Source organism: Rhamphochromis longiceps, linkage group LG22 (genome assembly GCF_057381845.1).
Source record: "Rhamphochromis longiceps isolate RC_006_pf linkage group LG22, R_longiceps_female_GT1.1, whole genome shotgun sequence".
Classification (NCBI taxonomy): Eukaryota; Metazoa; Chordata; class Actinopteri; order Cichliformes; family Cichlidae; genus Rhamphochromis; species Rhamphochromis longiceps.
The window spans coordinates 17,455,009-17,468,734 of NC_140577.1; the positions used below are offsets into that span (position 1 = coordinate 17,455,009).

At 40.0% G+C, this 13,726-nt stretch overlaps 3 protein-coding genes across 3 annotated transcripts; 2 read left to right on the top strand and 1 right to left on the bottom strand.

Annotated features, from left to right (window-relative positions):
* The first annotated feature begins 2,275 nt into the window (after nucleotides 1–2,275).
* LOC146643834 (uncharacterized) lies at nucleotides 2,276–5,159 on the top strand. The gene is made up of 3 exons (XM_085396595.1): nucleotides 2,276–2,366; nucleotides 2,880–3,438; nucleotides 4,764–5,159. Exons 2-3 carry the CDS (start codon nucleotides 2,891–2,893, stop codon nucleotides 4,903–4,905), a joined length of 690 nt encoding a protein of 229 aa, XP_085252721.1. The 5' UTR covers nucleotides 2,276–2,366; nucleotides 2,880–2,890; the 3' UTR covers nucleotides 4,906–5,159.
* Nucleotides 5,160–6,374: 1,215 nt separating this feature from the next.
* On the bottom strand, nucleotides 6,375–10,053 carry chrac1 (chromatin accessibility complex subunit 1). Its single transcript, XM_085396821.1, has 3 exons — nucleotides 9,843–10,053; nucleotides 9,596–9,722; nucleotides 6,375–7,314 (listed from the first exon to the last, which is right to left on the bottom strand). The coding sequence occupies exons 1-3, from the start codon at nucleotides 9,999–10,001 to the stop codon at nucleotides 7,232–7,234; spliced, it is 369 nt and encodes a 122-aa protein (XP_085252947.1). The 5' UTR covers nucleotides 10,002–10,053; the 3' UTR covers nucleotides 6,375–7,231.
* Nucleotides 10,054–10,742: 689 nt separating this feature from the next.
* On the top strand, nucleotides 10,743–13,551 carry gatad1 (GATA zinc finger domain containing 1). The gene is made up of 5 exons (XM_085395805.1): nucleotides 10,743–11,202; nucleotides 12,063–12,185; nucleotides 12,268–12,327; nucleotides 12,450–12,633; nucleotides 12,720–13,551. The coding sequence occupies exons 1-5, from the start codon at nucleotides 11,023–11,025 to the stop codon at nucleotides 12,908–12,910; spliced, it is 738 nt and encodes a 245-aa protein (XP_085251931.1). The 5' UTR covers nucleotides 10,743–11,022; the 3' UTR covers nucleotides 12,911–13,551.
* Nucleotides 13,552–13,726: the final 175 nt, after the last annotated feature.

Below are 13,726 nucleotides of genomic sequence, written 5' to 3' on the forward strand. Positions count from 1 at the left end.
GTCCACGCCCCTCTCAGATATGGCCCCGGGCATGGGCAGAGTTCATGCTGGTGCACACTGAAGGAATTTTTTTTATTTTTTCCTGATAAACTGCATTGATTTAAAAAGCGTTTTCCATTTAATACCCCAAATACATATTTATTCATATTTAAGCCTAAGAATAATAACGACATGACTGAAATCCAAACGCGACGATAAAGTTTGGGAATTTAAATGGTGGGACAAGAAAAAGCAGCAACTCACGGCTGTTGCCACTAGATGTCACTGTGGGATTACTGAGGTCCGGGGCAGTGCAGTCAGAGCACGCTCGCCCCATATTTTACTATTTATACACGGCTGTGGTGTCAGGTTCACTCAGCAAAGTCCCGCTGTGTTGTGTTTTTTATGTAGACCAGGGGTGGCAAACTCATTTTACAATATGGAGGACCACGAGTACCAAAACTAAGTAACTGTTAAGCATACCTCCCGTTTTCTCCCAGTGTAAATATGGTTAACTGCACTTTTAATCCCATTTAATATAAGAATAAGAAGTGCAGTTATAATGGTAAGTCTCAGTACAGGATTGTACATGATAAAGGAATGCTGCTGTAGTCAATGAAAGAAATCATTACAGAAAACTACAAAACTGCAGGAAAAGGTTCTGATAGCTCACTGCTCAGACTGTCCTGCAATTGCAACTACAGGAGAGTAAGTCATAACTAATAAATCATAATTAATTTTTTTTTTTTAGAAATGTCTGTATTTTTGTGTATCTATTACTTTAGTGTAGTATGAATGACAAAAGAAAAAAACTCTGGGCATGTAATAGCCTCAGATATAACAACCACCCAAAATAGGGGGTAAACATACAAGTGATCAGGGCTTTTGCCAGGATTTTCAAAGTATTGTGAGTCAGATTTCTCTTTATTTCAAAGTCAGTTTTGGACTTCGCTTTTCACTGTATTTACAACATTTGGACACAATTATACAAATCTGTGAACCACACAGATGGCCTTCATAGAGCCGATTGTTCATACTATAAACAGCACTCCTTTTTCAGTTTGACTGAAAAAGATACACTTTCTAAGTTTAAACATCTGACGACATGTTTTCCAGCATCCCAATTTTTTTCAGAATTGCAGTTGTAAAATTTAAGCTTTTCTCTCACTAAAAAGAAAAATTAAAAGTGAATCACAATATTTTCCAGCACACATGCTCATAAAGTGAACTCTTTCCACACCTGTGTGCTTTGCTGCATCAAGAGAATATTAGTGTTGTTTTTTAAAATAAGGTCAAAGTCACATTAGGTCACTTTCTGGTGACAACAACAGCATAAAGATACAAAATTACTATAAAAGTAGTCAACTCTTACAAACAGATCAAATAAATGAAGTGTTATTGAACCATGTAAATAAACTGGAATTCATATTTTAATTTTATTCGACTTCTTATTATTGTCATGTTATTTTCTAAAATAACCAGTGAATACCTTTAAAACGTTACTTTGCGAGGCAGGAGGCACACTTAAGCCAAACCAGTGATTTATTGCATAAACAGAATCTCGTGGTGGTGTAATGTTTTTAAGTCCCACCCTTTTTATGTTTTACAATTCATCCTTAAATTTAGTGTTTGTTTTCAGAAAACTGCTCGTCATTCCCCTTAAATTGCAAAACCCTGGCTTGTTTGTGCCAAAATGTGTCCCATTCCTTGCAGCTTATGTCAGGGTGAAAGCCTCCGGCTGTGTGGATCCACTCTCTGGTCATTCAAAAAACTCGCTAAATAACTACAGATGCTCTGCATGAGTTTTGAGCTCATGGACAGTCTGGGTACTTTTTGAAACTCTTTTCTCCCCAGTAACTGCAGGACACCATCGTGTTCAAATGTAACTCAGGGATGGTTTCAGACCAGCAAGTTTAAGAAGCAGATTTGGTGTTTTAATTCGAGCGTTTTGCTGTAGCTGTTTTGGATGTTGTAAATGGCTCATAAATACCCAGAGCATCGCACCTCCTTCTCCTCCTGCCACTCAAATTAAAAAGTCTTCACTTCTAAAAACCAAAAAAAAAGCACAAATGAGCACAGAAAATGAAGCTCACAAAGAAATAAATACACTTCAAATCAGGGATACGATCCAGAGAATGGCGCTCTCTCCCTCCAGCAGGGAGCTTTTACTGTAACCCACACCTCACATGCATTTTGCAATCTCCCATCCCATCCCCTTCCACTGAGGGAAAATCCAAGCTCCTGATTCTGCTGTTACCGGGCCAGTAAAAGTGATTCAGATTGTATGTAACAGTCTGCAGTGAACGACTCATTTTTTCCGACGGCTGCAGGCACCAGAGGAGCGCCGCTACGCACAAACAGAGACTGCTCTGTGCTCTCTCTGTAAGGTAAGACCGCTGAACAAAAGTCATCTTAGAATGAAAATTCGCATCACATCCGTAAAACAAAACAAAAAAAAAACATCGCGGTGATCTGGAGTTCAGGATTTCCTTCAGTGATGCGTTTGCAGTTTTGATTTGTTGCCAACTATGATGCTACCAAACTGAGGCAAATTTCCGGTTAAACTGCAGGAGAAAAAACACAAATGTATGTTCTCTGGTTTTGTACTGGATTTATTTTGTGTAATTTATTAAGAAATTTATTTAAGCTTATTTGTTATTGAACTTAACATAATAAACGTCATGCTTTTATTTTGAATGTTATGTCATTGAATGCATGCAATCAAGAGGTCTAAGTGTTATTTTTCATGTTTCTATTGATCAGTAGAAATTTCTTGCCCTTCACACAGTAGTTTTCTCTTGTACAGGAAGCTTAAGTATGAGAATACTTGATAATAAACACGGTGAATGGATTTTCTTTGGTGATTCCTGTGTGTCTAAGTCTTTTTCTTGTTGATGCAGCCAGTTTGGAGATGCTCCAGGGGACAGTTAGCAGGGCTTGGCTCTTCCTGTCCTTCTGTCTCCTGTTGGGGATCTGTTCTCCAGCAGAGGATGGAGGACCAGCAAGTCCTCCTCCTAGTTTCCCCCCTGAGCAAGGGTCAGGGGAGTCGGATTTCGAGGACTGGGAGTGGGGCTCTGGATCGTCTCTTCTGCACCTGCTCCACAGCTTCCCTGCTGACAGCCCCTTCACAACAGAGTCCTCAGAAAAGCCAGTCAACTGCACGCAGCGCTTCTGGCTCCCTCCATCATCTCCAATCTGCTGGGAAAACATAGCAGGACCCAAAGAGTTTGCCAGGTCTCGTCTGCTTGTTTTGCAGAACAGGGCCGCCCTGCAGGCGGTGTCCACCTCCAGCGGGGTGGAAGAGGGAGGGCTGTCCTACGACCACCAAGCTAGAGAGGAGGTCCAGGGGATCCGATCAGACCACCAGAAAGTGACCGAAACTATACAAAGCGTGGAGACCGTGTTTGTCTCTCTGGCAGAGAAGAGGAAAGAGGGCAAGGAGCGGGGTGTCTTTACAAGGTAAGAAACAATAACAGTGGAGAATTCAGGAGGAATAACCTGAGATCAGCGGGTGGGTGGAGAGGTGAATACTATAAAATAGGCTATATATTATTATATGTTATTAAAGTTTTAAATGAATACTCTGTAGGTTTAGAGTGGGGTCATGTCACACCCCATGAATTAAAATTTACATCTACTGAGGTCTTCAATGTCAATTTAATGATTTATTGGTCAAAAACTGACAAAAAGCCTTATAATTTAGAAGCTATGATTCTAAGTGGGCAGTGTGTTGTCAATATATAGAAAGTACTGTATAATGATTTAAAACACATCATAGTTGGCCTCCGACCTTTCCCTCAAGGTCTATGGATTGATCTGAAAGTCAAAGTGATATTAATGCTACATAGAAATAATATGGCATCAATAAACAAAATAAACAGTGGCATCAAGAAACAGAGTTTTAACCCTTTCAGGCAAGGTGGTCACTACATTGGACAGCTATTCAAAGGCTGTTTTCTTGTATTTGTGTCAGTACTTGCGCATAAACCACTACATCGGACACTGATGTGTCACTCCATTAATAATTATTAATTAATTATTGTTATTTAACCGTGTCATGCATGAATTATGACAACCTCAATCAGGGCTAAAAATGAATAAAAATACTTAAGAAAAAAATCTGCCGGAAAGAATCATAGCTTCTGTGGGAGACTGTCCGGTCTGGTCCAAATATTGGTATCCATCTGTCTTTGTTATCCGCAGTTTTCTTTCTTTTTTCCCCTTTTTCTTGCTCTTGTGAAACCACGCCATGATGTCTTCCATTGCTCATTTTAAAATGCAGTGCAGTACTTGGTTTCATGCAGAGAAAATTAATGCTTATCCCCTGATTTCTTCTTTAATGATGCAAAATCTGGTGCTTTAATCAGGGTTTTGGCATATTTATAGACAGACTTCCTCTACTGTACTTACTACAGATTAGATGCAACTTTGAGCCACATAGTAAAGAAGTAAAGCAGCTACATTTCCAGCTGGGCTTGGATCCAAAAAGTGATCCAAGGCCAGTTGTTGGGGGTTTGTCCTAAATTATTATTAGTGAGGTTCTGGGGAACCCTGGACCAGTGTTTAACTGCTTAACATGCTGAGTGAAAACAGCTTCCAGCCAATCTGAGTCATTTCCAGTATTTCCCTGCACACATCTGTCTGGACATCTGGTTGAGACGAGGCTCTGGCACAAATATAAATTGAAAGTTTGGACATTCGGCTCTATTAGATGTGAACATTTGAGGGAATTGTTCAAATTTGACTTCTTGTCGTGTTTGCTTGTGATTTTTCATCCCATGCAGCATGAAGGAGCATCTCGCAAATACGAGGGATGCTCTCGAAGGCAGAGACCACATGGCTAACCACCTGGAGGAGAAGTTTTCCACTTTGGAGGCGACGCTTCTCAATGTACAGCTTCGACTTAGAAAACTCATCCATCACTGATGATGCTGGAAACCCCTTATTTGAACTGTATTTATATGATATGAATGTCTCATAACGATGTAGTCCATGCATGCATGCTCAGGATGAGTGTGGTTTGTAATGAGAACAAAACACACTTGATTTGCACCTTATTATGTCACCAGCTCGCCTGCCAAAATAAAACGTGTAACCAAGAATCAGCAGAAATGAATAAATGTCACATTTTCTTGGAGTTCTGATGAACAGAGTTGTAAAGTCTAGTTTTACAGTCAACGTTTGACACAACAGAACAAAATGAACATTGTAGCATTTCTTAAAATAAACACATTACACCACATTACTGTTTATTTAATAGAAATTAACCTATACTGCAAAAACATTGCATAAAAATAACTAAGGACACTCTTATTGCTTCCATAGGAATTAATAGGAATAGTAACAGCATGTGTGAGAACCTCTATAAAAGAAGACGTTTATGGTGGTCTGAAGTGTTCAAGTGCGTGTTTACACAATGCCAAGGAGGTAATACATCAGCAACAGAAGCGACTGCTGCTGCCAATTATTCTGGGAAGGGTTATAAGGTCATTTTCAAAAAATCTGAATACCATCACTCTTCAGTAAGAAAGATTATTCACAAATGGAAAACGTTCAAGACAGTTGCCAGTCGTTCCAGGCGTGGACGTCCCAGTGAATTCACTCCAAAGTCAGTTCTCAGAGAAACTGCAAAAAACCCAAGAGCTTCATCTCACACTCTACAGGCCTCACTCAGCATGTTAAATGTTTAAGTTCACGACAGTACAATTAGACAAAGTCTGAACATGTGTGGTGTTTATTGGAAGGTTTGCCAGGAAAAAACCCTTTCTCTCTAAAAAGAAAATGGCAGCATGCCTTAGGTTTGCATAACGTCTGAAAGGATATCTTTGGACAGACAAGACCAAAGTGGAGCTATTTGGGAATTTGGACTCTGGAACACTTTGGGGGTTGAGTAGAATCAAGAATCAAGGTGCTGCAGAGGCACAAAGTTTGGACCTCAGCATTAGTGAAATGCTGTGAGAGCTGTGCATAAATGAGTCTTTGCAAACATCAATGAACTAACGCAATGTTATAAAGAAGAGTGGGTCATAATTCCTCCATACCGATATGAGAGATTGACAGTCATACAGAAAACGATTAGTTCCTGCTAAAGGTGGTTCGACAAGCTGCTAAATCATGGGGTGCACTTTAGTTTTATGGACTTCTTTTTCTTTAAAACATGCTGCTTATGTATTCTGGTTTAGTTTTTGTTAAAGAAATTATGACACAGTACAATAGGTCAAATAAAAATCGTAAATCTTACCATGGCTCTATATTACCTGTTTGCAAAGGTATGAAGATTTCATGGTCACATTAAACCTCTAAACTGCAGGAAACACGAGGAGCTCAGAGGAGAGTACGCGAGTGGTTTAACACACCAAATTCATAAACTGGTATTTTTAAAAAAAATAAAAACGTTCAGTGCAAAACAAGACAGCATGAATTTTTATTTTAATATCAAATCTAAACCACACATTTGTAAATACACAGAGGGCGATATGCCGACTAAGCTGAAACACTTTAAATATTTACATCTGTTAGAGTCTGAGATTTTATTTTGAACTTCAGAGCATGTTCAGTTGTTTTGTAGTTTTTCCACTTCTAGTAAATTTCAAGTTCTTGACAGTCAAATCACAACACGAATATATGGTTAACAGTAGCAACAGCACATCTGAGTTTGAGATCAATGTTTCACAGCACCTTTAAAATAATGTTTTCACCCACTTGTTTTTTTTTAAGCCAACAGTAACACAGAAGCTAAGACGTCTGCGCTCCAGCTGCGTGGGCTGGATTCCCATGTCTTGGCTCACGTGGAACAAGTCCGTACTGGCCAGTTATGCAGAAACATTTCCGATAACGGTGCACGCAAATCAAGCAGCCCAATTAAGTCAGTGCTACCCGGGAACCTCCATAAACAGTCTAAGTACACAAGCTTAAATGCAAACTTGTTCTGAACTCCTGTTTGCATCATATATTAGTAATGACAGTACTTTAGCTCACACAAAATATATCTGTCAGTTTGCAGAAAAGGGTCGCTGAACTTCATTTACTGTTGGGGGGGGGAGTTTGAAATTTGAGTCTTCACTTGATTTCACATTGATCCCGTGTGAGTTTGCGTTTAGCTCCACGTCCTCTAACTTTTTACAAAAGCCCTGAAGATGAACTCGAGAGTTCAAGTGTCTTTTACTGACGGTCACTTTGCTTTCGGCGACAGGCTGGAAGAGTAGATGCGATAACATCTGTCCAGATGGGAAATGTGGACCATCCTCCTGTTTCAGTAATCAGCTCCTTCTTCTTCTTGCATTTGCTCCAAAGAGTTGAGGTAATCTTGAGCCAAGATCTTCTTAGGCAGAATATCTGTCCAGGAAAACAAAGCAAAAAATTTGTAAAAATGCATAGTTGAAGGAAAAGATCTCATTTTTTGTTGCAGGTCAGTGAGTGATATTAACTCAAGAGTATTAGGAAGACTCAAATGGTTTTAAACTTGGCTGTCAAAAAGTTGACACACTGCACAGCTGCACTAAAATCTACTTTCAGATTAACGTTTAAGCTTCTGTATATTTAAAATTCATCTGATATTTCACTTTATATAGATTATAACAAACTGTTTACAAAATGTTTTTACAGAAAAGCCATTTTTAAAACCTTGACATAATCATATGTCCAGAAGACGCATGCTGAGCACAAGTGGCTCCACGATGTAGTGGTTAACATGTTCGCCTTACAAAGCCTCGACAGAATGGGACACAATCCGGTGTATACCTAGTCTCCGCCCCCAGCCTGGATAAATGGCTAGAAGGAAACCATCAGGAAGGGCAGCCAGTGTAATTCTGTGCCAAACCAAACATGCACGCTCTGGTGACCTCTCCCAAAACAATCGAGCAGCCAGAAGTACCGTAGATATCACAGGCAAAACGAGCAGCAACATGCCCGAGCATTTCCACCTTAAACCCCCTGAATCGCTGGATTCAGACAGCCCGACGTTCAAAAGTAACAAAGGAGTGAGTGTGAGCTGTTTGGATACAGACCCAAAAACACCACAGGAGATAAAATGAAGTTATGAGAGAGATAAAAGTCTTATTGATGGTGTTTAAGGGTTAAAGCAGTGCCTGAGAGACTTAAAAACAGTGCTACTTCAAATAATCCTTAAAGTAAAGCTGGCTAAACTAACTCATCCTTTCATGAAGGTTACAACTTTAGATTTTTGTTAAAACTGTTAAAATTAGTTTTTGTTTTATGGCGATTTTAGAGCCTTTTTGTTTATACTACATTATACCAAGCAGTGTTTCTAATACTTATTCTTTTCTTAATCAGTTAATTTAATTATTTTTTTAAATTCATCGATTAATCTGGTCTTCTTGTGTTCAGCTGGTGGAGGTACTGTGAGCTGCTCCCTTATTTCCTAAGGGATAACCATAGTGGATTGATCTGCGTGTTTGATTTGGCACAAATGTTTTATCAGATGCCGTTCCTGATGTACTCCTCCTGCTTGTGCTTAATTTATGGAATTGTGTCCGTTTGTTGTGGTATTTGACCATAGAGATCCTACAGACAAGGGCTGTCAACCAATGCTCGCTTTGCAAGGGTCACATGCTAACAGGCCGGCCAGGAGCGGGAGAAGCATGAGGGGGAAAAAAAAACATCAAAAATACAGAATAAAAAGCACAGACAATGTCTGAAATTGACGCTTTTGATTGCTTTTAACACCCAGTTTCTCTTTGGGTTTTTGTATGTTATAACTTTGCTCTTTTCCACAGCCAGGTGACGGACCATCAGCAGCACAAGAAAGACCCACAGAACAGTTACATGACATGTTTTTGATGCATCTGACAGCAGATGCTCTCTGCAGGTAGGCAGGTAGTTTGAAGCTGCCAGTGGACTGCAAATATACTACCTCAGCTCAACCACAGTTTGCCCTTTAGACTTCTGTGATGAATTTTTGTAGAGCCTACAGGGTAATGTACTTAAGTGGCTGACGCTGTTACCAGTCTTGATGCTTTTGTGGTGTTTTATGTGTTTATTACTTGAGGGTGATGTCCCAGTGTTTTATATGCAGTACCATCTATGACAGAAATATTTTTCTTCCTTTTTGTTGCGGTCAGTTATTTTCTGTTTTTCTTTTTCTTTTTGGAGACATACATATTTGTCCCTTACAATGGCCCTGAGAGGTGCACAAAATACAATTATTTAGGGGAGACAATAACGTGATGGAACAGCTGTTACATGTTCAGGGTGGCGTTTCTATGGTGTAGATTTGAAACAGAAGCATAAATCCCGTGAAACTGGAAACACACAACCACAACGGAACCACAGTTTCCCATTTATCTACACTTGCTGATGCTGGGTTATTTAACTACCTTAAACACTTTAATAATCCAAAGTCTGATCAGTTATCATTACAGTAGTTCTTAGACTGTGGGTGAGGCCACTGCAGGTAGGTTCAGACATCGTGTGAAATAGGAAATTAATCGATTTTGTGCTGACTTTTATTCGGGCGTTGTGTGAGTCAGTGCGTAGAGCAACGGGGGAGGTATTAATTCACTGTTTCTAACAATCTGGACTCTGTGCAGTCTGAGATATAATCTGTAACCAGCTGGTGCATCATAGGACCGCCGAGGTGCCTGCAGGTGCCTCTCACCTGTGAGAAAGTGGAAAGTCTCCGCCTCCTGAGCGGTGTTGGCCAGGTCGCTGTACGACAGGGTGTTTGTTTCCTTCCCTGAGCCGTTGTTGAAGGAGGATAGAGCCAGGTGTTGTACAAACAGCTCCTAAAACAATAACAACAGGAGACACACACAAACGCGCTGCTTCAGCTCACATGCCCTAGACAAGCTAACGGTGCTAAAAGTGTTAGCAAATGAATGAGCTGCGGATGATGTTTAGCTTACTGTAGCTTTGGTGGTGAGGAAAAGAGCGTCCTGGTTGATGCTGGAGACATCAGGGGAGCTCTTCATGATCAGCCTCACCCTGGATATCGGTAGAGAGATCGGCTTTTTGCTGCCCGACGCTTGGTCGTCTTTGGCTGAGCTGTTATGAGACATCTTCATAAGGACAGGGCGCGAGACAAGCGGAACTTCCAAGTATTGTTTTGAACTGTGACGCGGTTTGTTTCTTCTTCGTCTGACCAGATTAAAACCGTCTGGCGGACTCGACGCTGTAACATCTCCCCCTGCTGAAGAGGAGGCACTTTGGTTAAAAATGGTTTAGCTGGTTTTAGATAGATAGATAGATAGATAGATAGATAGATAGATAGATAGATAGATAGATAGATAGATAGATAGATAGATAGATAGATAGATAGATAGATAGATAGATAGATAGATCATTTATCTTGAATCTTTATACACGGATAGATGGATGGAAATTACTTTGTTACAGCAGGATAATGAATAAAAATAGTACAACTTACAGTAAATAAACAGCAGTGCCACAGGTGCATAGTGAGGGCATTATACATCAAAATTTACATATACAACAATGATTTCAAAAAAGCGGAAAAAGTAAAAGAAAAATTACGTTAGTAAAAAGCGGAAAGGTAAGACTCATTTTGTGCAAGCGGGCAAATTAATTAATAATTTATACATTATACATCTAAGAAAAACAGCTAAACATATTACCTACTCATTGTGTCGTTTTAACCAATCGTAATTTATCACTACCACAACACGATTGGTTAAAATTAATCAACATCTTCACACTCTCACAAGCTCGCCTGCGTCTATTAGCGTTGTGTCCTCCAGTCCAGTGGCGTCGCATAATTTAGTCATGTACCTAAATCTAAACCAAAGAAGAAGAACTGATGGCAGGCGCCAGCGCAGAAGAAGAATTGTGCCGCTAGTAGTGGCTATAAATGGGCTACAGATATAAACAACCCAAGTTTCTGATCAATTTGGCTGTTCTCGTAAGTAACTCAGAGCCATACCTGTTTGTTTTAAGTCGAACTGCCCCAGAAGGAAGATTTCAGCCTCTCTACCAGTGTCACAGCCACACAAACGGAGCATCTTCATCCTATCACTGAGTTCTGTGTTGTTTCTTCGCCCACCGGCGTCGTTTTAAGAAGCGGCCACGATGCCGCTGGGTTTGAAACCATGTTGCGCCGTTTGCAAGACTAATTCTTCTTCGATGTGGAAGAAAGGAAACCAGGGAGAGATCCTATGTAACAGCTGCACGGGAAAGAGCGCCAGCGGCGGGGCGTCAGGACCCTCCCTGTCCTCCATCACTCAGCCCAGCAATGGCGGAGGGAAACAGGTCAGTGAAACCCAGTGTTTCTAGATTAGAGCCAGGCCTGTTTGTGATGGTGTAAAGCCTCACGAGTTTGTCTTCGGGCTCTTTTTTTTAGACTGGTGGGGCTGTGTGCAGACATTGCAGCTGCATCATTCACAGATAATCCTACAGGGAAAATATAATAGCGCTCCCGGAGCCCACGCTGGGCTGAATTAGGAAGGTTTTCCATTTCAGTTTAAATACTGACGATCACTGTGGGGTTTTTTTTTTTTTTTTGTTTGTTTGTTTGTTTTTTGTTTGAAGTTATTAGAAGAGCACAGGTCTCATTTCAAGACTGTAGTCTTCACTGTTCATGTGTAAAACAGTTTAACAGAAACAAGCCGGTGTGACTCCAGGAGTTTTTACATGTGGTGTCGCAGATTTGATCATAATAACTGCCTGAGAAAGCACTGGGCACAACTTTCAGGCTCTTGTGCAGCAGCCTGTGCGAAATACAGATGGCAGAACATAAAAAAATGATGCTTCAAATGAAAGTCATTTGTGTTGTACAAAGTGAAAGTATTTAAATCTTTAAATGAGAGGCGAAACATCTCAACAAACCCCCAAGATCATTTAAACCCTTATTTTTAATTAAAATTGGTAATATAGCAGTCTGTTGTCAAGTGAGATCAAACTTGAAGGGTAAACCTATATGCCTTAAACATTACATAGCTTCACATTTTACTGAGATATTTTTCACATTAAGTGATTAATCAGTTAACAAACAAACAAACTGATAGTTGTTAGTACTGGTCTTAGTATTGTCTCATTGTTTATTTTTCATCATCTTCTTCAACTGACAAGCTGCAGTCAATTGTCCAATCCCTTCTTGTGTTTGTCTATAGTCCAAGCAGGAGATCCACAGGAGGTCTGCACGTCTGAGAAGCACCAAGTACAAAGCTCCTGCATCAGAGAAAAAAGTCTCAACCAAAGGAAAAGGAAGACGACACATATTTAAACTCAAAAATGTAAGTTTGATAATGTAAATTTGATTTTTCTTCTTTCTTGTTGAGTTCATGCATTTGACCCTTGTGTGTGCCAACCTTTTAGCCAATCAAAGCACCAGAATCTGTAGCGACTATCATCACGTCAGAATCCATATTTTATAAGGTACGGTGTTTATTGTTGCAAAGCATGAGAAACAATACTTCCACTTGAAACTGGTCTGATCTTTTTAAAGCATTAATTATATAAATTAACCTTAATCCTTTATCATTGTCAATATATCACAGGGTGTATACTACCAGATGGGAGACGTGATTAAGGTAACAGATGAAGAAGATGGGAAGCCTTACTATGCTCAGATTCGAGGCTTTGTACAGGATCAGTACTGTGAAAAAAGTGCAGCACTGACATGGCTCATCCCCACTCAAGCCAGCCCTAAGGACCAGTTCGATCCTGGCACCTATATTGTTGGTGAGCAGTTATTCTGGATCATGCAGTGCTCTAGTGGAATTTGTTCATTTAAGCTTTAAAAAACAAACAAAAATGTTTTGCAATAGGTCCAGAGGAGGATCTGCCCAGAAAGATGGAGTATTTGGAGTTTGTGTGCCACGCCCCCTCTGAGTACTTCAAGTCTCGGAGCACCCCGTTCCCTACTATCCCAATACGACCAGAAAAAGGCTATATTTGGACCCACATAGGACCCACACCGGCCCACACTGTCAAAGAGTCTGTCAGTGCCAGCAGTTAGTGGGACTGTGATTAAAGACATGGACTCTGTTCTTAAAGAAATAAATGTACATTCACATGATGCTAGTGCAGGGTCAGCAGTCGCCAGCACATCAGCAGAGCATCTGCAGAGGTAGATGTTGCAGTCAGTGGAGGTTTAAATGTAAATAAGGTTTAAATGTAATAAATACTGACATCTGGGAGGACTGTGTCATCTGTGAGGACGCAGGACGGTCTGAAATGTGACATTTGTTTTTAGTGACGCCTAGCAACAGGAGCGACTGGGTCTTTCAATGACTAGTAACAGGAAGAAGCGTCACAAATGAGACACCCCCCGAATTACTTCAAACTTGGCACTGCCTCCAGTCCATACACCCGCCAAGTTTGAAGGAGAACAGACGACCAATGCATACAGAGATTCCTTCATTTATTAAGGAGATAATGATGTTGGGGTTTTCTGATCATTACTTCACATTTGAAGGCGAGTTGTAAGTTGATGGTAATGATGTGTCTTATTGCTTTGTGTTATTCACAAGCTGTGATGCTGAAACATATGGAAGCTTGTTTACACCATTTTTTTTTTCTTTTCCAGTGGTAGAAACAAGTTTCCATAAAAAATGTTACTTTTGTATTTGATAATAAACAAAAAGCTCTTTTCCATCACTACTGTTGCCTGTGATTTTTCTTTTGTTCCTTTTTTTTTTTTTGTTCCTTTTTTTTTTTTTTTTTTTTTTTTAACTGATATAAATAAATGTTTAAAAAAAAACAAACAAACAGAGATCTGATTGGTTTTTGTTCCAGCATCCTGATTGAACAAATGTCACGTTTGATTTATGTC

Bases quoted from the DNA above. Each gene is read 5' to 3' on its own strand.
- LOC146643834 (XM_085396595.1), top strand. From the start codon at position 2,891: ATGCTCCAGGGGACAGTTAGCAGGGCTTGGCTCTTCCTGTCCTTCTGT. The intron at 3,439-4,763 runs GTAAGAAACAAT...CATCCCATGCAG, and splicing joins GAGCGGGGTGTCTTTACAAG to CATGAAGGAGCATCTCGCAA.
- chrac1 (XM_085396821.1), bottom strand. From the start codon at position 10,001: ATGAAGATGTCTCATAACAGCTCAGCCAAAGACGACCAAGCGTCGGGC. The intron at 9,723-9,842 runs GTAAGCTAAACA...TTATTGTTTTAG, and splicing joins TCCTCACCACCAAAGCTACA to GAGCTGTTTGTACAACACCT. The intron at 7,315-9,595 runs GTGAGAGGCACC...TTTCCTGGACAG, and splicing joins GACTTTCCACTTTCTCACAG to ATATTCTGCCTAAGAAGATC.
- gatad1 (XM_085395805.1), top strand. From the start codon at position 11,023: ATGCCGCTGGGTTTGAAACCATGTTGCGCCGTTTGCAAGACTAATTCT. The intron at 11,203-12,062 runs GTCAGTGAAACC...GTTTGTCTATAG, and splicing joins GCAATGGCGGAGGGAAACAG to TCCAAGCAGGAGATCCACAG. The intron at 12,328-12,449 runs GTACGGTGTTTA...AATATATCACAG, and splicing joins CAGAATCCATATTTTATAAG to GGTGTATACTACCAGATGGG.